General features: G+C 43.0%; 2 protein-coding genes across 6 annotated transcripts in view; both read left to right on the top strand.

The window, feature by feature from the left end:
- The window catches only part of Tdrd12 (tudor domain containing 12), a 60,179-nt gene extending 42,777 nt beyond the window's left edge, over nt 1-17,402 (top strand). The window contains exons 11-22 of one of the 5 annotated variants that reach the window (XM_050124524.1): nt 3,114-3,174; nt 3,508-3,615; nt 7,306-7,491; nt 9,344-9,500; nt 9,930-10,057; nt 12,274-12,465; nt 12,670-12,798; nt 13,513-13,630; nt 14,286-14,425; nt 14,612-14,832; nt 15,990-16,089; nt 17,211-17,402. In XM_050124524.1, coding sequence (XP_049980481.1) covers nt 3,114-3,174; nt 3,508-3,615; nt 7,306-7,491; nt 9,344-9,500; nt 9,930-10,057; nt 12,274-12,465; nt 12,670-12,798; nt 13,513-13,630; nt 14,286-14,425; nt 14,612-14,832; nt 15,990-16,089; nt 17,211-17,402 — 1,732 coding nt within the window. Of the gene's footprint in view, nt 1-3,113; nt 3,175-3,507; nt 7,492-9,343; nt 9,501-9,929; nt 10,058-12,273; nt 12,466-12,669; nt 14,232-14,285; nt 14,426-14,611; nt 14,833-15,989; nt 16,090-17,210 lie in introns of those variants that run through there. The other 4 variants (XM_050124525.1, XM_050124526.1, XR_007589048.1 and 1 more) reach the window with 4 other exon arrangements.
- A 623-nt stretch (nt 17,403-18,025) lies between these two features.
- On the top strand, nt 18,026-23,189 carry LOC126489898 (putative ATP-dependent RNA helicase TDRD12; the record flags this gene model as incomplete). The annotated part of the gene is made up of 3 exons (XM_050124492.1): nt 18,026-18,256; nt 21,166-21,258; nt 23,017-23,189. Coding segments are annotated over exons 1-3 (497 nt in total), but the record flags the coding sequence as incomplete, so codon positions are not given.
- Nucleotides 23,190-23,685: the final 496 nt, after the last annotated feature.

The following is a 23,685-nucleotide window of genomic DNA, read 5'->3' as shown; positions in this document are numbered from 1 at the left end:
AACCCAGACTTGCTTTTGAAAGAAGGAAGAACACGGCTACAAATGCTTCCAGAAGACACTTCTCTTAGGACACGAAACCCTGTATAGAAGCCATAAAATAACCAAAGAAGTGCCAAACAGTGCAACTAAGCTGTCTGCTCATGAGGCCCTTGGACTTGAGCTGAGGTGCAAGGGCTTCGATAAATATATCCAGAAGGAGCCAACCTTCATCCAGGGTTACAGCTGGTCTTGGCTCCATTTTAGAACCTTTTTAAAAGCTCTCTCAGGTTTTATGTGGAAATTCTTGTCAAACGTTTGAACGCCAATGTAGCTGAAGGTTTTTCTGAAAGTGGTTTGTAAGATTCTCTAGGCTTTAGCCAAAGTTGGTTGCCCCAACATTACAGTGATCTGTTTCTGTCCTATCTTGTACCTTTTGGAAGTTACTTGCTTGTACTTCCTGCTTACTCAGTAATTTTCCTTCTTGGGTCTTTGTTGAGGTTGAAGACTAGATAGTCACAGCTACTATCCTCTTATATATTAGCTAAGATATTCAGGTACAAGACTTAGACTCCTCAGGATAGGACAGCTATTGGAATAATCTGTTATTTGCCTATTACCTGTAGACTGGACACTTGGTGTGTTTCTTGCTTGATGTTGTTCATGTTGGCTGTAGTTCTATTTGTGTATGTTTTTACCTTTTCTTTCTCCTGGCCAATACTTGATATTTGTTCTTATTGTATATAGTTTTGTGTTAGGTTTAGAACCTTTTTATTTAGACAAAAGGGAGAAGTGTTGTGGGAACTCCTTTCTGCCAACAGCTTTTTGGGTACCAGCTTTACGGCATGACTTCTGTGTGTAGATGTGATCTCTTATAAGGGAGAGGAAGGGTCTTGCCCACAATCATGGGAGGCTGTAGCAGAAGCAAGCTTGTGTAGTTGTTCATATCTCCCTGGGGCAGAACAGCGAGACACAGTGGCTTCCACCTTGTCCAGTATTCTGTGAGTCTGTGTTTCCCTCTGAATCCCATTTCTTTTTGTGTCCCCACAGTAAAGGCATTCCGCAATTTGTAGCTCTCACATCACCTCTTGCTTTATCCTTCTAGCTTATTTCTGCTTGGGGAGGGGAGCCAACTGTATTTGGTCAGTTTCAAGGAATTCCTAAAGCCTTTGAGTTGTTACTTTCTGAATTGTGTCCATATAGTTTGAAAAATGGCCCCCAAAGGGAGTTACACTATTAGGAAGTATGGCTTTATTGGAATAGATGTGGCCTTGTTGGAAGAAATATATAACTGTAGTGGGTAGACTTTGCGGTCTCATATGCTCAAACTTCATTCACTGTGACACTCAGTTCACTTCCCATTGCTTTTGGATGAAGATGTAAGAACTCTCAGCTCCAGCACCATTTCTGTCATGCTGACTTGCTTCCTGCCATGATGGCAGTGGCCTAATAAACTTCTGAACTGTAAGAGAGCACCACGATTAAATGTCTTCTTTATAAGACTTATAGTGGTCTTGTCTCTTCACAGCAATGAAACCCTAAGACAGTCCCTGAAAGATGGCGTGTTTCAGCTTCCCAGAGAACACCCTTTCATTTCATCTATCTGTAAAAATTCTGTGTCCTGAAGCTTCCTCCCTGTTGTTTCAACTCCCTGTAACCTCTTATATCTTAATAAACTTTCTTCCAAGATGAACATTTTAGCCTGTGAGAAACTGCAACACAATAGACAGCTCTCTTTTAGGGATTTTTAGGTGTTGAGTAGAACCCACTCTGTTCCTCTGAGGGTGTCTCTTGATGCCAAGAACCTTAAATTAGGCTTAAAGAATAATTTCTTTCCAACTTCATCTGCCATGCTTGAATATATGTGGAATGAGATTCTACTCAGTTTTGTTGGTAGTGGCTCCCTGTAGCATTCTTTTTAAAGAATATTTTGACATTGAGACTAGATTACTGAGGACTACTTTGATAATTGGTTAAGGTATCTGGTATGGGTGTCGAAAAGTGGATGGTTCATCTTATTCACAGACATCCATCTCACTCTGCCTCCTGAGTGCTGGGATTAAAACTGTGTGTCACCACTGCCTGGCCTCTGTGGCTAACTAGTGGCTTAGCTTTGCACTCTGATCTTCATGCAAGCTTTATTTGTTAGAGCATAAACAAAAATATTACCACAATTACCTACATTTAGTTGCAGTTCAATATGCTGATTGCATCAAAATGCCTTCGTAGACACCAGTTTTTTAGCTACGCAGGCAATCCCAAGTTTCTTTTTAGTCTTTGGAGAACACCAGCCTTAGAAGCAGTACTTGGTGTTAGCTGCTGAGTCCAGGAGGCCTGAAGATTTTTCTGTGGGGATGGGGGGAGATTTTGTCTACCTGTCTTGGCAGGATGAGACAATCATACCCTGGTGTAGTGTCCAGGAAGCTGATGAAGTGGAAGGCTGCTTTTTTCTGTGTGGGTAGCTTTGCCATATGCAAAGGCAAGCCTCCAGTTAGAAGGTCTTTTGCAACCATGCATCTTCTTGGAGGAGCTATAGGATGCTGCAGGAGCTGGCAGGTCTCTGTGTTAGAAGTTCTTTTGTTAAATGCCATACTCTCAGATCTGTAAAGGCACTTGATAATTGGGTACTATTACCTGTTAGTTATATTTAAATTAGACATATATGTTAAATTTAGATAGGTATTTTACCCAATTAGTTACAGCTTAAAGTAGTGTGACTTCTCTGATGCTGTCACTATCCTTTACCCATATTGAGGAGTGATAGGTCTGGGTATAATGAAAAGCACTTTGAAATTCCTTCTCTGCATGAGCAGAGGATAAGTCCTTCTCTGGTATTTTCTGACTATAAAACAAAGCTCATGATTAAACCAGAGGATCTGACTTTAGCTGGGCCCCTTTCAGACAACTGCACAGGATGTTGGTGGTAGGGGTGGTAGCCCAGATGCCAGCCCAGGTTTTGGGTGGGAAACAGGAAATTGATGTGATCTCCATGCCCCTTGAATCTTAGGCCATCAAGACAGTATTTTCACAGATAAGCCGTGGGGTGGACAACTACTGTTTCTCTCCACGGGGAAGAGTTAAAACAGGGAAAATGTAATGACTTTCTTCTTCAAATTGACCTTTTACCTGCTTTACAGATTACTACAGTTTTTAAACCCTGATCCTTTGAGAGCTGATGAGATCTCTGACCTGCAGCAGGTATTACAAACCCTAAAAATGAAAGGTCAAACAAGACAGACACTTAATGTTATTAAGCTTCCTTACTCCCTCAGACTCTTGTCTTCCTTAGATGGGGCTTTCCCAAGTCATGGCTTTAGCAGAATCTATAGAGCTATGGCTGTAGTGGGTATTTTATATGGGGGGAACAGATGATCTTTAATTTGTGGGGGGATTATGTGTTTTCCAGGAAGCATGTATTCCTAATTTTTTACATGATGATCTTGTGTTTTCCTCTTGGGAAAAAGCCCTTAATACTCTACTGCCCACTCCAGAAAGACCTGGCTATGGTTGTCTGATGTTTGTGTTGGTTAGTTGCAGAAGGTGAAGTTGGGCACACTACAGCCTGGTGTGGTACTCCGGAACAGGATTGAGCCCTGTCTGACCCTGGAGAAATCCCCTCTGTCAGCAGACCTGAAGAAGGTGAATGTATTGTTAGAGCCAGACTCCTGAAGGAAGCCCAGCCTTTCTGACACAGGAGGCTTGCTTTGTTTTCCTCTGTTCTGTTCTAAGAACGATGGGCTGGAACCCAGAGTTTCATGCATCCTAGGCATGCATTTTATCAATATTTCCCAATCCCATAGGAAGATTTTGAATAAACAGTTCTAAGGCTGCATTGCATAATTCTTGACTCTGAAGTTCTCTTGAAATCTTTTGTGATTTATTTCTCATGTATTTGTAAGTCCAGATTTCTTTTGTAGAAAAGCCTGTTTTGAAATTGTCAATCTGTTTCTAAAATAAGTGTTTTTGGGTTTTTTGAGACAAGGTTTCTCTGTGTAGCCCTGGATGTCTTGGAACTCGCTTTGTAAACCAGATGGGCTTTGAACTCAGAGATCCACCTGCCTTTGCCTCCTGAGTGCTGGGATTAAAGGTGTGAACCACCACCATGCCCAGCTTTTCTAAAGTAAGTTTTTATTTTTTTTTCATTCATTCATTGGTTTTTCGAGGTATTGCTTCTCTGTGTAACTTTGTGGCCTGTTCTGGAACTTGCTCTGTAGACCAGGTTGGCCTCTAACTCACAAAGATCTGCCTTCCTCTGCCTTCCAAGTGCTGGGATTAAAGGTGTGTGCTACCAGCGCCCAGCTGAAGTAAGTTTTCAAATGGGAGCTTAGAACACATTGCTAGGTCAGAGTAATAATTTTTTTATCCATCCTTTGCCAAATTTTTTTATAATCCTTAGATTTCACTTGGTAAATCAATTACATACACTTATATTTCCATCCTGACTTTTAAAAAGGCTAAGGTTTGGTTTTGAATAATAGAAAGCCAAACCTCAAGGATGGACAGACTGCTGAAAGGTTGTGAGGTCTGGAGCGGGGAAGAGGTTGTACAGGTCTCAGGGAGGTGGGACAGGTGGCAGCGTGGCTGACTAAGGCAGGAAAGGCAGGTGGACAGTGAACATCCCCAGTCTGCTTCTTGACTGTGCACTACCAGTTTGTATTGTTCTGAGGGGGAGGGGTGGCTTGAGTCACTTTCTGGAGAGCATTTCATGCTACTATTTGAAACTGCCCCAGTCAGAATGCCTGCTTGCCACCCTGTCTTCCTGCAGTAGCCTGATGACAAGATTTGTCTCATTGAGCTGCTTGCCGACTTTCAGTCTCTCTTCCGTGTGAACAAACTGGTGATCATAGATATGTTGATAATAATCCTGCACCTAAAACACCAAATGCAGTTCAGGGAGAAGAGACTGCCAGAAAGTTCACTTCACTGGGTGCAGTGCTGTGGCTTGCAGTCTAGGGACTGGGCAGGATGGGACACAGGAGTCCTTGAGCTCAGAACTTTGAAATCAGCACGATCAGCACGGTGAGACTTGATTTCTGGAAAAGAAAACTGCCTCAGAGACAGAAGAAGATATTGCCTCCATTTCACAGTAACAAGGTTTTGTGATTCTGTTCTTGGAGGTAGGGTTTCCTTTCGATTGGACCAAGGATCTTGCTGTAGTTGGCCATAGTGACAGACACAAAAGGAGAGGAGGATCACTTGATTGCTGGATGCGTCCCCAGGCCTTGTAGGGAACTGAACTGTTGCTCACTCACTATATGTTCTCCAGGTCCTCCAGGAGACATGCAGCTGTTCCTTTGGCCATATACATGCAAATCTACAAAAAGAGTGATACTGTAGACATCAAGGGAAGGGGTACTGTTCAAAAAGGAACACCCCGTGAGTACTAGTGCAGCAAACCAGGAGGCTGCAGGGTCGCTCAGCATGCTGTTGGTACTGTTTTTTTTTTTTTTTAAATATTTATTTATTTATTATGTATACAATATTCTACCTGTGTGTATGCCTACAGGCCAGAAGAGGGCACTAGACCTCATTACAGATGGTTGTGAGCCACCATGTGGTTGCTGGGAATTGAACTCAGGACCTTTGAAAGAGCAGGCAATGCTCTTACCCTCTGAGCCATCTCTCCAGCCCTGTTGGTACTGTTGTAAACAAGCACAGTTTACATGTCAATATGTGTCCTGAACATATTAAGCATGCTGGAGAACTGATTGGTTCTTGAAACAGGTACAGGAAAATGAAGGGGGAGTGGAAGCCAGCGAGAAAGAATATCTGGGTTTGGCTGTGGCTCCAGCCTGCTCCCCCTGCAGATGTAGCTTGTGAGAGATAATAGAAAAGAGCTGAGCTGCTCCATCCGTTCCTATGAATTCATTGCTTAACGTACAAGAAGTAAAACGCTTAGACTTTAAGGGGGGACTGATGTCATCTCAGTACTTGGGAGGTAGAGACAGGAAGAACAAATTCATGGACAGCTTGAGTTACATGAAACTCTCAAAATACAAAGTTAGAATGAAAGGAAGATTCAGAAAATAAAGAGTGAGAATATTTTTGACTGGTAGGTGTGAGGTATAAAATGCAGGCGAACTGAAAGAAGGATGAAAGTAGAATAAAGTTTAGGGTTTAACTTGGTCCAATAACTGAAAATTGGAATGCAAGAGAAAAGGAAGCAGAAGGAGATTCTCTGAGGAGTGGCGGTGACATGACCCTCGTGTAGTCAAATCGGGCTGGGCTGAATGAGCAGAGTGGTTAACCAAGTGGCTGTCACTCAGCTGAACTCAGGTACAGAGGTCATGAGAGCTGTTAAGAAGTGGTCCCACCCAAGGTCATGTTTCAGAATGACCTCAGACTTGCACCCAGCAGCTCTAGGGACTTTGGACTTGAGTGTGCAGTCCTTCCAGCCCTAAGACAGGTCTACACATGTGCTCTCTGTGAGCTATCCAGGCAGAAAGGTGTTTGCAGGTTTTCAGAGTCTCATTTTCTTCACCTCATGTCCAAAAGCTACTCAAGTTTCTCCTCCACAAGACTGTCAAGAATGAAGATCACATGAAGGAGCAAGTTGGCACATGTGCCTTCAGCTCTGCTGGAAACTCGGGACATTGGGGAGGAGAATCGCACAGCACTCAGTGCCTTTTAGAACGTTGTATTTGGTTGCAGACTTCTGCTGAAACATTTCAGGTTTTAGTGATAGGTGAAGAGATTAATATGTCAATAAAATCATGTTTCTTTTCTTTTTAAATGTTAAGGTAGGTGGGGTGGGTGGCATGCATCTGTAATCCCCGCCCCTGGAAAACTGTGGTAGGAGGGTCAAGAGTTTGGGGCTGGAGAGCTTGTTGCTCTTGCAGATCGACTTTGGTTTCCAGCAGCCTCTTCTGACCTGCACAGGCACTATGTGAACATGCTGCACAAACACTACATGCAGCCAAAACAATACACATGAAATGAGAAAAGAAAAACAAACGGAGAGTTTGGGACCCGCCTGGCTATATAGCAAGACCTTGTCTCAAAAATCAAATGAGGAATAGTTTTTACAAGTGAGGCAGATGGGCTGGCAGAATATGAAGAGAATAAGGAGACAAAGCCGCCTTCTTGTTGTGTGTGCTTTAGTCCTCCAGTCAGAGGGCTGGCTATGAGTTCAGAGAACCAGTAGTCTGAACACAGGAAGTCAGTGCTTGGGAGAAATTCACGCAGAACCTAAAGTAGGTCTTTGGAGCACAGCAGGATAAGCCCCATAAGCTGTGTACTATGTCCTGGGGGGAGGGGGCTGTGAGATGGAGGGATTTCTTTGCTGTCATTCATCTTTCTCTTCCCCGTTCCCCACCGTTTTCTGTGTAGGCTCTTCAAAGAAACAAGTTCCCGGGACCCAGCCACACTGCATCTTACTCTTGGCCTCCTATTGCACGTGGCTGTGACGTGGTGGTCATTTCTCACTGTGGAAATGACCCTTTATTGTACCTGCCACCGCTGCTTACGGTTTTGCAGATGGGGGGCTGCTACAAGTCATTACCAAGTAGAAATGGAGTAAGTTGGAAATCGTTTTGAAATGGATTAAATGTTTATTTTCAAATAACACGTCTTTTTTTTTTTTTTTTTTTTTTTTTTGTAAAGCTGAAGTTTTATTACTCAATTTTTTCCCACACTGATAGTCTAGAAGCTGGATGGACTGACAGTCTGGCTTGGTGACACAGGCCTATCTATATTCCCGGTACTTGGGACACTGAGGCAGTAAGGTCACAAGTTTGAGGCCAGCCTGGGCTATGTTGTGGGCATGAGTTCAGCCTCAGACACACCTTAAGACCACGTTGGAAGAAGACAAAATGTGGACTGCTAGAAAATATTCTTTGCTTCCTTAGTGTCAGAACCAGATGACTCTTGCTGTGATTTCCCTCTATGGCCCAAGCTGGGCAGAAGAGACGTGCCTTTTAGAGATGATAGAGTTTGTACGGTGATCTTACCTTAATTCATAAAATTGCCACATCACCCCGAGATAAGATGGTCAGGCCATGTCTTGTTGCTGTCTCCCGTGAGAACAGTTAGTGTGCAGGAGACTGTTGGGAATGTGTGACTAGAAGTTCAATCTCTGCTGTCTTACCCCACATTCTTTTGTTCCTTTGCACCTCCTACTGCTCAGTAGTCTTTCCCCAGGACAAGAAAGAAGAGGGAAACGAGACACAAGGACAGAACGGCAGCAAGTGGCTTGCTGGGTTCGGCCCTGCAGAATAGTCATTATAAAACTTCCATCCCAGAACACGGCACAAAGGTTACAGTATAGAGGGTCCACCATGCACCATAAAGCAAGTGTGGCAAGGAAGCTTGCTTAGGGTGTGAAGGGGTCCTGGGGTTTATTTTTTCCTAAGCCAGCCATGCAGTGTGATGACTTATCTTTGGAACCTCTACTAGTTATGCACGGATTTGAATGTGTGCATTTATACCCTTCATTAGGTTAAGCAGCTGAGCCCAGCTGATGGTGGAGGTGCCATTTTGTGCTGAGAATCCTTTCTGAGGCAGAAAGTGACATCCAGTCCTTGTGTCACCACTGCTTTCCCCTGCTGCCATAGCAGCCTGCTTTCAGGCCCGTGGAGAAGTTGGCACTTGTCTGGACCTTCCTAGAGGAAGGAGGCCACTAGGCTCTTCTCAGTAAAAAACATGTCCATGAAATGTTGGCAGGCAGATCACCTTCTAGGGAGTCTAATTCAGAGGCAGTCTAAGAAGGAGTCAGTGGTCCTTTTAAGGTTCTTTCAGAGGTGAACACTCTTTTAAGGTATTCATTCATCCTGATGGCTTAGGAGCAGGAAACGGAGCCAAACATCTGTGCTCTATTTTTTTTTTAACTGATGTATTAGCTGCACAGCCTTGAGGAGTGACTTCACCTCTGTGCCTGAGAGTCTTCCTGGGAAATGAGGACAACTTAAAAAATAAATAAATAAATAAAATTAAAAAAGAAAAGAAAAACTTTCTGAGACGGGTGGTGGTGGCGCATGCCTCTAATCCCAGCACTTGGTAGGCAGAGGCGGGCGGATCTCTGGGAGTTCGAGGCCAGCCTGGTCTAAGAGCTAATTCCAGGACAGGCTCCAAAGCCACAGAGATACCTTGTCTCAAAGAAAAAAAAAAGATGAAGCAAAAGAAGAATACTTGGCCCTACCCTGTAAGAGTATGTTAAGGTTAAATGTCTTAGGGAGTGTTTTGCCTTGGCTTAAGAACTGGTTCAGTGTTTCTAAATCCACTCTAATGAAATTATATTTTTACTTTTCTCATCTGTATGATGATAGCTAAAGACTAATTCTATGCCAGGAGATGGTCTGGATGTTTCGTATACATTATGTTTGATTCCTAACAACTGTCCAAAATTATTTGAATCTGTTTGTCTTTGCAGCCTCTTGCAGTCATCGTGTGTCCTGGGTGGAAAAAGGCCCAGTTTATTTTTGAGTTATTGGGAGACTATAGCATGTCCTCCAGGCCTCTTCATCCTGTGTTATTAACAATTGGACTTCACAAAGATGAAGCCAAAAATATGAAGCTTCCAAGGGGGTGTAAGCATCCTTTCCAAGCTGTTTGATTTTCTTTGCAGATGACGGTGAGCTTGCCTAAGCACCTGGGACCTCAGTTACTGGCCGCTGGCTCTGACTTGACTTCCTACAGTGGGAGTCTGTGGTGAAGGCTCAGTCTTGACTCACGTCTGAGAAAGCTGCATGATTTCATTCAGTTGTCATGTGCTACTAACTGTTCACTGTCAGATGCTGAGCCTAGAGTTGAGGAAATCTGCCTTTCAGGCAAGCAGAGCCTGTGGCAGCTGGGGGTGTGGTCAGATACTGCAGGCTAAGACAGGGTGGATGGAGGCTTGCTTGCCTTGCTCACCCAGTAGAGAAATGGCTGCTGAGAAGGAAGTGAATCGTGGTGAAGGGAGTATTGGAGAAACTTTTAGAAACCCTAAGATGTTGACTGTTTTTTTCTCAATGTAGGTGATGTGATTGTCACAACTCCACACAGCCTCTTGAGACTTCTCACGTACAGAAGCTTGTTGTTTCTTAGACTCTGCCACCTGGTTCTAGATGAAGTGCAAGTGTTGTTCTTTGAAGCCAATGAGCAAGTGAGTATGGGCACACTGGGTGCCACTGCTATCCATTACCATAGCTTGTGTGTTTCTGAAATGTGTCAGCTCTTCAGGGCCTGAAGCAATCAGAATATACAGTTGGCAAATCAATTGGTTTGTATCTATAATTTATAAGAGTGTGTTTACCTGAAATTTCCTTCCTAATGGTAAATCTCCCTTTGAAGAACAGAAATTCCCAAGAAAATTTGTTACATATTTCATTACTATTTCTCTAATTATAGAAGGGACATTCTTAAAAGAAAATTTAAAAATATTAAAAAATAGAGGAGCACTTGAAAGCAGATCCACCGTCCCTTATCTTGTAGAGGTAGTCTTTCTTTTAAATGGCTTTTGTTGATAAATGCACTTAATAGCAAGAGCCATTTAGTACTGATTCAGAATTTAAACTTTGCAGTTAATAGTTGTTGTCAGGGTTTCTTTTTTTTTTTTTTAATCTTTTCATGGTTTATTTAACTTTATTTTATGTGCATTGGTGTGAAGGTATCAGATCCCCTGGAACTGGATTCTCAGACAGTTGTGAGCTGCCACGTGGGTGCTGGGAATTGAACCCGGGTCCTCGGGAAGAGCAGTCAGTGCTCTCAACCGCTGAGCCATCTCTCCAGCCCTTGTCAGGGTTTCTTTCCTGCCTGTTTCCTGCAATCGTTATGTCCCAAAGAAATCACACAGAAGTCTACATTAGTTATAAACTGATTGGCCTAGTATCTTAGGCTTCTTATTAATTCTTACAGCTTATATTAGCCCATTATTCTTACCTGTGTTAGCCATGTGGCTCAGTACCTTATTCAGCAGGGCAGTCACATCCTGCTTCTTCTGTGGCTGGATCAGGACTGCAGAGGCGTGGGCTTCCTCCTTCCCAGAATTCTCCTGTTCTTCTTGATCTACCTCTACTTCCTGTCTGGTTGTTCCACCTCTACTTCCTGCCTGGCTACTGGCCAGTCAGCATTTATTTAAAATTTAATTGACAGAATACAGACCATTCTCCCACACCAAATAGTGTTGTGCTGTTGTGCAGCATGATGGTTATTGCTCATAGGTCCTTGTGCCTGTTAGGGAAGCGCCCTCCTGCTGAGCCACATACCTTTATTTTTTTATTTTATTGATTTTTATTGAGCTCTACATTTTTCTCTGCTCCCCTCCCTGCCTTTCCCCTCCCCTTCAACCCTCTCCCAAGGTCCCCATGCTTCCAATTTATTCAGGAGATCTTGTCTTTTTCTACTTCCCATGTAGATTAGATCCATGTAAGTTTCTCTTAAGTCCTCATTGTTGTCTAGGTTCTCTGGGATCGGCGCCACATACCTTTTTTTTTTCTTTTTTTTTTTTTTTATTATGTATACAATATTCTGTCTGTATGCCTGAAGGCCAGAAGAGGGCGCCAGACCTCTTTACAGATGGTTGTGAGCCACCATGTGGTTGCTGGGAATTGAACTCAGAACCTTTGGAAGAGCAGGCAATGCTCTTAACCACTGAGCCATCTCTCCAGCCCCAAGGAGCCACATACCTTTAAAACTGAGTTTGTGAATCATGTGTTGGAAACAGTGTGGCATGCTGACCAAAATTGCTATTTGGGAGTGTTGGTAGCCTCCAGGTAAAGCGCAGGCTTGTTTCTTAGTGACTGTGTGGGCTCCTTTGAAGCCGTGATGCATATTACCACGCTGATAGCTAGAGAGCAGCTCTGTACCGTGGCAAACCGTGGGCAGTCTGTTGCTGTTGCCAGCATGCTGTCACATCAGGCATACTGCTTACCTGCCATGTGGAGGCCTGAGCCCGGCTTTTGTTTTATTTTCTATGCCAACTGGTAAACAGTGGGTTCCTATTTGCTTAGTTCCTATTTCCTTGACTAATTAGGTTGAAAATTAATGCAAATTGATCATTGTTTCTGTTCTTCTGTGTGTTGCTTGTTTTTAATTGATGGGGTTATCTTTTCTATAATTAAGTTTTGAAGTCTTTAATATAAGCATCCTTGGTACAAACATTATACACCAGGATGCTGTTTGTGACTTTATTCTGTCCCAGTGGAATTTTACAGTGTTATTGACAAACATTTTCTTTTATTTTTTTCCTTTTTTAATCTTTGGAAAGGCTTTCCAAAACCACACTAAAAACATCAAATGGATAGTCCCTGAATTTTATGTCCCAGCTAATTCTTTACTCTATTAAAATTTAAACAAAGATTAAATTTACTAATTTTTCAGATGTTTGCCATATTAGATAACTTTAAAAAAAATGTTGAAGTGGAAGAGCGGGAGTCTGCACCACACCAGATTGTGGCAGTGGGTGTTCACTGGAACAGACACATAGACCATCTAGTCAGAGAGTTCATGAAGGATCCCTACGTCGTGATCACCGCCCTGGAGGAGGCCGCCCTCTATGGCAATGTCCAGCAGGTGATGGGGAGGGGCTGGTGAGCACATACAAGTAACTAGTGTCTGTTAGATGGTAGCTGTGGTTTCGTCCACAGGCCTGTAAGTGGGTTATATTTATGTTGGTTTCCTGTGCATTCCTTCCTGTTGAATGGTATGCTCTCTGGAAGAGGTGCTGCTGGAGAACTTTACACCTCAGAAAGCACCTGTTTGTCTGCTCACCGGCAGGTGGTGCATCTGTGCCTGGAGTGTGAGAAAACCTCAACTTTACTCCAAATTCTTGACTTTGTTCCAAGTCAGGCCCAGAAGACCTTGATCTTCACCTGCTCTGTGGCTGAAACAGAAACTGTATGTAAGGTGAGCCTGTCCTCAGGCCAGCACGTTCTCATCAGTGGTAGGAGCCATAGCTGAGTCGGCTGATCAGAAATGGACAGAGGGGGACGGAGGGAGCTGCAGTCTCAGTGTAACTCCAGGATCTGGAGGAGGGGCTGTGTTGAGAAGACTGAAAACAGGGACCTGTCACAGTGCTATGTGGCTGTGTCATGTGAAGTGTGAAAGACTTGGTTGGTGAAAAACACCACATTTGCACTCTTAAGAAGCCGAGAAGATAATAATGAGGTAATATTACATAGCGTCTTCATTGTAGACAGAAGAGCCAAGCAAGTTATCTTAAGATGTATGCCGCTTAATCTATTTCTGTAAACATTTCATGCTAAAATGTAGAAACAAAGCCAAATACAAGATTAAAAACTCAGAACCATGCCTTCCTCTCCATCATAAGCTATAGCATACAACAGCAGCACACGTAATTGATGTAGGCACATACATATGTATGCATACACACACGCATGTTATTTAAAAGAAAGGGAAATAGCGTTTCACTTACAGTAGATCTTTAGATGAAGACTGCAGAACCGTGGGGGATGTTTCAGCCTCATTCTCAAAATTTCAATTCTCAAAATTGCTTTATTCTCTTGCTGATAATTTAAAGTTGGCACGGGCAGTTCACAGAGCCGTGACCTGAGCTTCTGTGATCTGGTGGTGAACTGACGGCTTTGATTTCCTCTTTAGGTAGTGGAAAGCAACTCAATATTTTGCTTGAAAATGCATAAAGAGATGTCTTTTAACTTAAAAAGTATTTTAGAACAGTGGAAGAAGAAGTTAAGTCCTGGCTCTCACATTGTATTAAGTAAGTATTTTGATTTCTGTTTGTATTTAGATGAGGCTGAGCTAGCAGGGATCATTTTTTCATTTTTACATCATATTCAGACTTTTTATTATTTTTAAGGTTTCAGCATTCATGAAAAATCTTCCTTTCAGATGAAGATTGGCCTTTCTTATAAGGTGAATCCAGGAACTCCAGGGCTCTCAGCTTAGCAAGCAGGTTCTTTCTGGAAATCCAGTTTGGGTTCACCTATGTACAAAGTCTGTGTTGGTCTATGCGTCTGTCTGTCTATCCAGTCATCCACTCTGCACACACCTGTAATGATACTAAGCTTAATAGCAGAAATATGAAGCTCAAAACTTAAGGAGCAAGTGAAAAGTCTGTGGGCAGTCTGATTTATGATAGAGGAAAACATTTTTCAAGCTAAGAGGTCACTGTCCTCTGGAATTTTATCATTAGGCTGTAACATTTGGCAGGGGAAAGAGAAAGGTCTTACTTTGCATATATAAAGTATGATGCAGTGACTTAGTTTGAGCCTTTGCCTAGCTTGTGTGAGGCCTGAGTTCAGCCTGAGCACTGCAAGTAAAGATGTAAAATGTAGTACAGAAACATGGTGTGGTATGGGTGCTAGGCCTGCTTATGGAGAGTTCATGGGACCTTGTGGACATTCTTTCTCCAGCCTTAACAGATGACTGCATACCCCTCCTGGCCATCACCGATGCCACCTGTGTAGTTCACTTCAGCTTTCCTTCTTCCCCGAAAGTGCTTGGTGGGCGCCTGTATTGCATGTCTGATCATTTTCAGAGTGTAACTGAACAGGTTTGATCAATTTTTATTTTATTTCTTGTTTCTCTCTCTCTCTCTCTCTCTCTCTCTCTCTCTCTCTCTCTCTCTCTCTCTCTCTCTCTCGTGTGTGTGTATTGGTAAATTCTGAGCTTACAAAGTTTTGAGTGAAATCAGATTGGTATGGATGATCTACCTCTTTTATTCACCCTCAATTTTAAGGGTTCTCCTGCAGAGCAGGGAAATAAAAAAACCAAATCTGTCTTGTTGCTGACGGAGAGAAATGCAAGCCAAGCCGTTGGTGTCCTGCGATACTTGGAGCGAGCAGACGCCAAAATCCCATCAGAGTTGTATGAGTTTACTGCTGGGGTCCTGGAAGCCAAAGAAGATAAGAAGGCCAGAAGACCTCTTTGTTCATACCTTAAGGCTTTTGGCTTTTGCAAGTAAGCCAATTCTTTTTAAAACTGAGTAATAACATGGATTAAAATTAATAATAAATAAATTTGCCCCTTGATGAAAATCTCACAACCTATGTCCTTGTGTTAATCCACTCAATGCAAAAGGAGCAGAAAGAGGTTCCCACATGGTCTTCCAGAGATGACTGCCTTCTCATAGCTGTTAGCACTGGCAAGCTCTGCTTTTTTTAAATGGCACATATTAATTGTACATGTTAATGGGATGCAGTGTGCTATTCCCATACCCTTCCCAGTTCCTAGCACTCGCGTTCTCCTTTCTGGTTGACCTGATTTTAAGTTCCACCTGTAAGAGAACATGCGGTGCTTGTTTTTCTGTGGCTGGGTTGTTCTATTTACTTTCTCCATTTCTACCCATTTGCTTCAAATAATAGGACTTGATTTTTCTTCATAGCTGAATATTAATATGCTCTCTCTGTGCGCCCCATTTTTTCCATTAATTTATTGATAAGTTTTGTCTTAGTTTGCTTTTTTTGTTGGTATTATAAAACACTGAGCAACAGCAACTTAAGGGAGGACCAAGCTTATTTCAATATTTTACTTTACTTTATGGCTTCGTATTCTGTTCTTTGATATATTGCCATGTGTGCATCCACTTTTAGTTAATGGGCTTGTGGCATTGTGGTTGGGGCTGTTATGCATGGTACTGGTCTAAAATGTTTTCATGAGCCATGTCTTTTCTAGGGACTATGTGTATGTGTTCAGTCCTTTGGGTGACAATAGTTAAGAAGAAAGAGGCTTCTGTCTTAGAGGTTAATTGACTCTTGTCCCAAGACTGCTCACAACCATCTATTACTCCACTTCCAGGGGATCTGATGCCTTCTTCTAGCCTTTTTGGGCACCAGGCATGCATGTCATTCACAGACATACATGCAGGCAAAAGCACATAAAATAAAAATACACAATTTAAAGACTGACAGTGTCTCTAGGGATAATAAAGAACTTTGTCCTTTGAACTCATCCAGTGTTGACTACACACTGCGTATGCGTTGTTGGTATACTCTGCAGTCTAGAGCTAAAACTTTTCTGATTGTAGCTGAAGGTCAGTTTCCTGGAGATTTCTTGACACTTTGTGTTAACTACCTTTCTTCTTGGTTTAAAATCTGGCCTTTTTTTTTTTTTTAAAGAGACAAAAGGATCTGCCCTGACCGGCACCACATTAATCCAGAAATAGATATCCCAAGGAAGTTATCCAACAAAGCTCTGCCAGTGTCTGGACACGTTCGGGTGAGTTCTGCTGGCCTCCTTTGTCTGCTGGAGAGTCATTTTCATGAAGACCTTTTATCTGTTTTAACTTCTTAGTAGTCTATTTTGCGGGGCATGTGGGGGGGGGCGGGTGTACAATGTGTTTTGATCATATTTATTCACCTCCTTCCAGGTCCACCTCCTTACCCAAACAACTTTTTGTCCTCTTAAAAAACAAAACTGGAGAGTCCAGTTTGTGCTGCCCACATGTTCTTGGATGTGTGTCCCTCCACTGGAGTTTGGTGTCTACCAGGGGCTTCACTCTAGAGAAAACAGAGCTGGTTTTAAAAGCAGGAGAAAAAATGAATCCCTGTCAGTTGGGCTAGCTTACTAGAGTTGCTGTAACTCAGCACTGCGGGTGTTGATTCACAACCCAGCTATATTCTCACAATTTATAGCCAGCCAGTGCAGGATAGCCTGTGCTTGTCTTTGTTGTCTCCCGGCCTCTCCTGACTCCTCTTGACCCCATCCCCATCACTACTTCCTCCTGATCAGCCCCTTACCCCCCACTCCTGCAGACTCCCCTTCCTGACCTCTGCTGCCTCTAGGGGAACAAAGAGCTTAAACAGAAGGGAGGAGAGGCAAGAAAAGGGTGGGTGGGGATTGGGATGTGTGGGGGTTAATATGGTCAACATATTACATATACATGTACAAAAACTTTAACACAAAGTTTTTTAAATAGATATCTAAAGAGTTGAGTTAAAAGTGAACAAAGGAGCATATAGCTAAAATGAAGTGTTTATCGTGTGTATGCATCTGAGTGCACCAGTACAGGTCAGAGGTCAGAGCTCCAAGAGTCCATCTCAGGTTGTCAGGGATATGTGCAAGTTCCTCTTCTAGCTGAGCCATCTTTCTGACCCTAAAATGAAGTTTTTAATGATGGAATTTTCTCTAAGATATCCTTTGTTAATCTTAAAATGAGACTGGTTATTTATATGGTATTGATTCTGCTTTGGCCCAGTGTTTAGACTGCTTCCTGGCTTATTCTTCTGTCCTTTTGTGCATATCTTGGGTTCTCAGTATGTTTGGTGGTTTCTGCAGACATCACTTGTGCAAGTTTTATTTCAACTGTCTTCTACATACGTGCGCTGTATTTATTTCAGATAATACCTTTTTACGTTTCAAATGCAACCAATTACTTTGGTCGTATAATTGATAAACACTTGGATCTTTATGCAACTCTCAATGTGGAAATGAGTGAATATTTTAAGGATCCCAGTAACAAAACAGCTGCTGAAAAGGTGGAGAATTTGGGGTTGTATGGATTAGAAGAGAAAACACTTTTCCAGAGGTAAACTATCTGTAATCTCTCTACAGTTGTAAGACATGAATAATTTAAGCAGTTTTGAGTGCTTATTCTCACTATTGTCTGTTGTCAGAGTATGTGTACCCTGAGCCTGGCCACCTCCCAAAAAAGGTGGTGCTTGCACACTGTGCTCAGAACACCTGGAGCAGATGTGCATGGAATATCTACTAGCTCCTGAACAGAGGACAGCGACCTTATTCCTCCAAATATGTACTAATCCATCACTGTGTGTAGCATACATACTCCTTGGTAACAATGAGTTTCTCTCAGATTCTTATAAAAAAGGCTTTATTCTCACTTTACAGAAAAGCAAACAGATCTGTGGCCTTGATGAGGAAGTTGTCTAAGGCTAGCTCACTGGGTGGCAGAATTAGTGTCCCAGCCTGCCCACCCATGCACCTACCTTTCTGAATACACTGTTGATGTTAGCCTCATCTCAGAAGCAGGATCTTTACTTCGCTGTGATGCCGTTGCTCATTCATCAGCTACAGGGTTTGTTGTGTTGAGAAGGGCTACCTGTTCCGTGCTTTAGACAGTCTGTCATGGAAGGACAGTGCTGTGGAGTCAAACTGCAGTGTGCAGAGTAAGGTGCCTTCCTTTTTGGATTCCCTGATGTCTCTGTTGTTCTTTAGGGTTCAAGTGTTGGAGGTGAGCCAGAAGGAAGACAACTGGGGTTTGGGGAGTGTCTTGGTGAAATTCATAGATGAAGGCAGGACCAAGCTCATCGCAAGAGACAAGCTGCTGCTGCTCCCAGAGAAGTTCCACACTCTGCCCCCTCAGGCTGTGGAGTTCATTGTTTGTAGGGTGAAACCAGCTGACAGTGAAATTGAATGGAACCCAAAGGTGGGTTACTTTAGCGTTTTATGTTTTATTGACTTACGCAGTGCATTTAACCCAGAATATACGAAGAGCTGTGCTTATTTCAAGTGTTTATATGTAGAGGGATTTTTTTAAACATGGGCTTTCACTGTGTTGCCAAGAGTAATCATGAACTCCTGGATTCAAACAGTGTTTTTGATCAGCTTAGTAAGCAGTAGAGACTACAGGTTTCTGGTGTATTAGAGTCTTAAATTCGAACCTTCGCTTTGCAATTTAGGTCATTAAAAGCATGATTTACTGAGGTCTTTACTGTTGCAAGACAGTACTGCGTGTCACCGTAAGTGGACTTTAGTACCTGTGATAGAGGTACCAAGCTCCCTGGCATAGTAGTGGGAGAACCAAAGTTAAGTTCTATGTTTTAATTACTGTGCTTAAGTGATCCATGAAACAAAAATGCCTCTAACCTGTAAGCTCCTTGCCCAAAAACAGATATTCCTGAAATGCTGGAGGCTATTGTTTACCAGAGATAAAAAGCCATGTGTCTCAATCATCTAAGCAAGTTTGTTTAACCCAGCTGCACTGGAGGTGCTTGATCAATGTGGCGGGAGGTAGGCAGGAAATATGTCGGAAACATGTCAGGATGTATACTTGCCCTGATTCGACCTGATTGGAAATGCTGTGGCCTTAAAGATTTGCCTTGTTTTAGGCCTCTGCACAATGTGACTCATTGCCATTTCTTGTGAACCCAGGAGTGGACTTGCCAGAGTCTGTCTTCCTAGCCAGTATTTAATTAAAGCTTGCTTTAAATTTGGCCCAAAACTGTGGCAATGGACTTATTCTTACCTGGCAGGATTAGCAGTAGCCATTATCATTAATGCTGTCTTAGAACATATAACATATGGATCATGGTTTTAAAAAAAAATGGCTTCAGTTGGACAAAGAAAACAGTGTGAGGAGTTCCTGAGAAAATAGGGGCACAGGTTATGGATGTTCATTGGGAGGCCAAGCGATTCTGTCAGGGTTGGGAGGACTGGTTAAGAAAAGAGAGAGATGCCAGAACAGGCCATTTTCTCTGGACCCTGTGGAGTCACTAAAATGTCATCAGTCAGATAGGATATCAGCAGCAGAGAAAAATCCCTGCTCCATGCAATGTAACACAGAAGGCCACCCCACTGTGGCAGTCTGAGATGGGTGGAGGGCCTGACAGACCGTCCTATTCATTGCCAGAGCAAGGGTTCATGATAATACACCTGTTTCTAGAAGGTTAGGTTTGTGGAAGCTGGCTAGTGGGAGATGAGATAAGCCATTGTAATGAAGTTGTAAACTGACTGGGTTTTAAACAGGATTAAATACTACCTAGAAAGTAAATCAGTATCAGGGATAAAGATGCAAACTTGATGTTTCAAATTTAATTTAGAATAACTTTTTTCAGCTGGAAACTTTTCTCCTTTGTTCTAATAAGAACTTACTGAGTGTCCATTGTGTGTGAGGGGCTGTGCTGAGTTCTGCAGCCATCAGCCAGAAAGCCATAGTCCTTGTCCTTTAGGTCTGTAAAAATGACTTGGCCAAGACTCTCATTGACAGACAGCCTTACTATAGAAATGTGATGTCAGCTGGGCACTCGGGAGTCAGAGGCAGGCAGATCTCTGTAAGTTCAAGGCCAACCTGGTGTACAAGAGCTAGTTCCAGGACAGGCACCAAAGCTAAAGCTACAGAGAAACCTTGTCTCGAAAAAAAACCAAACAAACAAAAAAAGAAAAGAAATGGGATGTCCTAGTTAGACTTTCCATTACTGTGATGAAACCACGACCAAAAGCAAGTTCTGGAGGAAAGGGTTTATGGTTTATGTGACTTAGACTTCCATACTGTAGTGTATCACTGAAGGAAACAGGGCTGGAACCTGGAGGCAGAAGCTGATGCAGAGGCCATGGAGGGGTTTGCTTATCATGGCTTGCTCAGCCTGTTTTATATATATATATCTCCAGACCACCAGGTCAGGGATGGTACCACAGACAATGGACTGGACCTTCCCCATCAATCACTAATTAGCAAAATGCCTTACAAGCTGAATTATAGATGTATTTTCTCAGTTGCAGTACCTTCCTTTCAGATAACTTTAGCTTGTGTCAAATTGATATAAAACTAGCCAGCATGTCAGGTGGTGGGAGTGCATGCCTTTAATCGCAGCACTCAGGAGGTAGAGGTAGGCAGATCTCTGTGAGTTTGAGGCCAACCTAGTCTACAAAGTGAGTTCCAGGACAACCAGAGCTACACAGAGAAACCCTGTCTAGGAAAGGGGGGAAAACACCCAAAACAACAAAACTAGTCAGCACATGGGGCAAGTTCTCTTGTGTTGGTGTTCCCAGTTTACTCATTGTCCCAAGGGCACCAAAACACTCAGGACGAGGGCCAGCTCTCTCCTGTCCTGCATTATAGGGTTTCAGATAGGTGAGAGAGAGAACTCAGACATGCATTGTCTGCTGTGGTCTTTCCAGGAAGGAAAGTGGTAGCGTGCCTGTGAACAAGCAGGGCCCTCAGTTGTGTGCCATTGGTTACAGAGAGGTCTGTGGCCATGATGCCTTCTGGAAGAGCAAGCAGAGCCTCTACTTCACTTACTGAGCTGTCAAGGAAGGAAACTTCCAGATGCTGATGGCTTTCTGTGGGTTGATGGTGGAAATGGGTTCACCAGCCATAGTGAGAAAGAACATTACAGGTCCAAAGCCATGGATCCTCACCAGTTTTCAGAACTTACATGAGGTCTTGGACAAGTTCCTGCATCTTTGAAAAGAAAGGGGACTAATGCTTACCTAACCTCATAGAGTTGTTGAGAAGCAGGTACATTGTGTAGTTGTACTATGTTCCATACAGTTTATGCTGGATGAGATGCTTGCTTGAAGCCTCAGTTGAATAACAAAAGTGAGGTTTTTTTCCAGGTTACTAGATACATTCATCATAAGATTGTTGGAAAAATGCATGATGCCAAAGTGGTTCTAGCCTTGGGAAATACCCTTTGGATTGATCCAATGGTAAGTGTTCAGTTTTCTTCAAAAGAATCTGTTTGGATGACCCCCAAAAAATGATATAAAGGAACCCTAGTCTGTTGTTAGAAATGAAGGTTTATTTGGGGTTCTACATTAGGAGAGATTTTGTAATGTTTGGTCATAGGTTTGATATAGGTTTTGGTTTTGTCTGGTGGGATATTTTACATGGTGACAGTCAAGCAGCAGGCATTGTGTGTAATACACATCTGTAACATAACTGACGTTCATGAATCTTTACTGCGTGTGGCATTTTCCAGAATCTATAGTGGTGTTTCATTTCACCCTTGAGTTATAAATCACAGACCATTACGGGGGCTTCTGAGCCCACTGTCCAACCCGTTTGAGAAGTGACAGGTCAGTGTCTGCTGCTACAGTGCCTGCCTTTCCTAGTTCCTAAAGCCCTGGGGCATGCTCAGTAGTTAGCATGAGGAGTGCAGTCCTTGGCACTCAGCCGTGTCCACAGTGTCGGCCTCATGTCTTCACTGGGCATTTGTTGCGCTCCATGGTGCTAAGGCTGGAGGGCACCCTTGAGTTCCATGTTTGGGAAAAGAGCAGATGAGGCTTCCTCCTCTGGGGTCAGCGTGGAGAAGAAAGTGTAACACAGTGACGTGTGGCTCAGGCCTGTATGTCCCTGCTGACACTGTCCCTTCCTCCTTGCACCTCAAGGATTCTTCACAGTTCTGTATTAGACAAGCCTTATCCATTATTATTTATAATATTTAAAGGATTCAGTTCCCATCTTGTTCAAAGTAAAAATCACAAGGATGGAAAAGCTTTAACATATTCAGGTGGGAAATTGGAGTATAAGATTTATGAATAAGAAAAAAAAGTCATTTTTAGGAACAGAAAGTATCAATTACCAGATCAGGTAGGTAGGTACTTAGGAGTTTTAAATAGTGTCGTCATAGCTCAGACTGGAATTGTGATTTATTAGAGAAAAAGGAAGCTTTATTAAGCAAAGGAGTTTTTTAAAATGCCATCAGAATATGAAATAAAAAAGAAAACCCTCTTGGCAAACATGTTTCCACAGCTGCAAAGTGTATGACAGTGTCTACTGACACACCGGGGGCATGAGAGGAGCAGCACCCCAGCTTGGCTTCCCTTCCCACAGCAACTCTCCCCATCACTCTGAGTGAAGGCAAATTCTTCTGTATATCCCTCAGCTGCAGTGTGTGTGCCCAGGGTTCATTAGGAACATGTGCAGCAGGGCCAGCCTTTTTCCATCCCTGCCCTTCCACAGAAAGGCACCTGACCTGTGTCCACACCTCTGCACAGAGGAATCCACTGTTGCAGATTTTCATAGCTTGCTGAAATTGCACAAATTGAAATGCTTTGGCTAGAGAAAAGATGGGTGGGTGGGTGGGTGGGTGGATGGATGGATGGATAGATAAAAACAGTGTAGAACACAGGACTTAGAGCCTTGACTGGAGGAGTCCTTCCATGAGGACTCTGAGCCTTGTCAGAGAATCCAAAGAAGAGTATCTGGCTACAGCATCCTAGATTGCTGTGTACTAGGGTGTCATACCAGGGTTCTGCCCATAGCTCTCTGCAGTGTAGGGCAAGACTTAGAGGATTCTGCCATCACCTTAGTGATAAAGGCTGCTGCAGTAGGAAGCCCTTGCATACTGAGTCATGTATCCAAGTGCATCTGACTAGCAGGAAGTCTTGAGAGGTTGTGAAAGTACTGTGATCCAGTCAAGATGCAGATGTGACTCTTACAAATGTTTCCCCCTTTGATTGAAGGTGCATGTTACAAAACTATCAAATCTAAAAACCTCTATCATTGATTATAATGTTCGAGCTGAAATTTTGTCCATGGGAATGGGTATTGATAATTCAGAACACATAGAACAACTGAAAAAACTATGCAAAGAAGCCAAACTGCCAGCTTTCGAGGACCTTCTGGGCCAGACTTCGTAAGTGAATTTCTGTCTCCATTTGGAAAAGCTATGTTAAGTTAGAGGAATCTCCGTGCTCTAGACTCAGCTTTAAGAGCTTTCGGGGCTCACCAGCTTACCCCTAGTGTTGCTGGAATAGTATAAACAAATCTCAGGCATGTTGTCTTGTTTCTTTTACAGAAGGGACTTTTGTTGACATTTTATTTGCAGATAGCACAATGTGCCGTTTGATAGTCCACTTGGGACACGGGGCCAGAGTGGGGGGGACGGTGACAAACTGAGATGGAACTCCCTGGATTTGTACTTGGCTTGAATGGACACATATGCTTTGTTTGCTCTGGCTGTAGTGCCTGACACTGAGTATACATTCATCTGTCCTGTGTGTAGAACTGCAGATCTAAGTGTGCACTTAGTGTCCTTTGAGTGTGTCATGATGCTTAACCTACTGTGCTATTGGCTAAGAAGATGTCAGTCAGGACACAGTGCCCTCCCCTGCACATGGGCTGCTCTGATT

The sequence above is a fragment of the Alexandromys fortis genome, unplaced genomic scaffold (assembly GCF_014885135.2).
Source record: "Alexandromys fortis isolate MF-2015 unplaced genomic scaffold, M_Fortis_MF-2015_v1.1 scaffold_198, whole genome shotgun sequence".
Classification (NCBI taxonomy): domain Eukaryota; kingdom Metazoa; phylum Chordata; class Mammalia; order Rodentia; family Cricetidae; genus Alexandromys; species Alexandromys fortis.
This window is presented reverse-complemented; position numbering and strand designations above follow the sequence as displayed.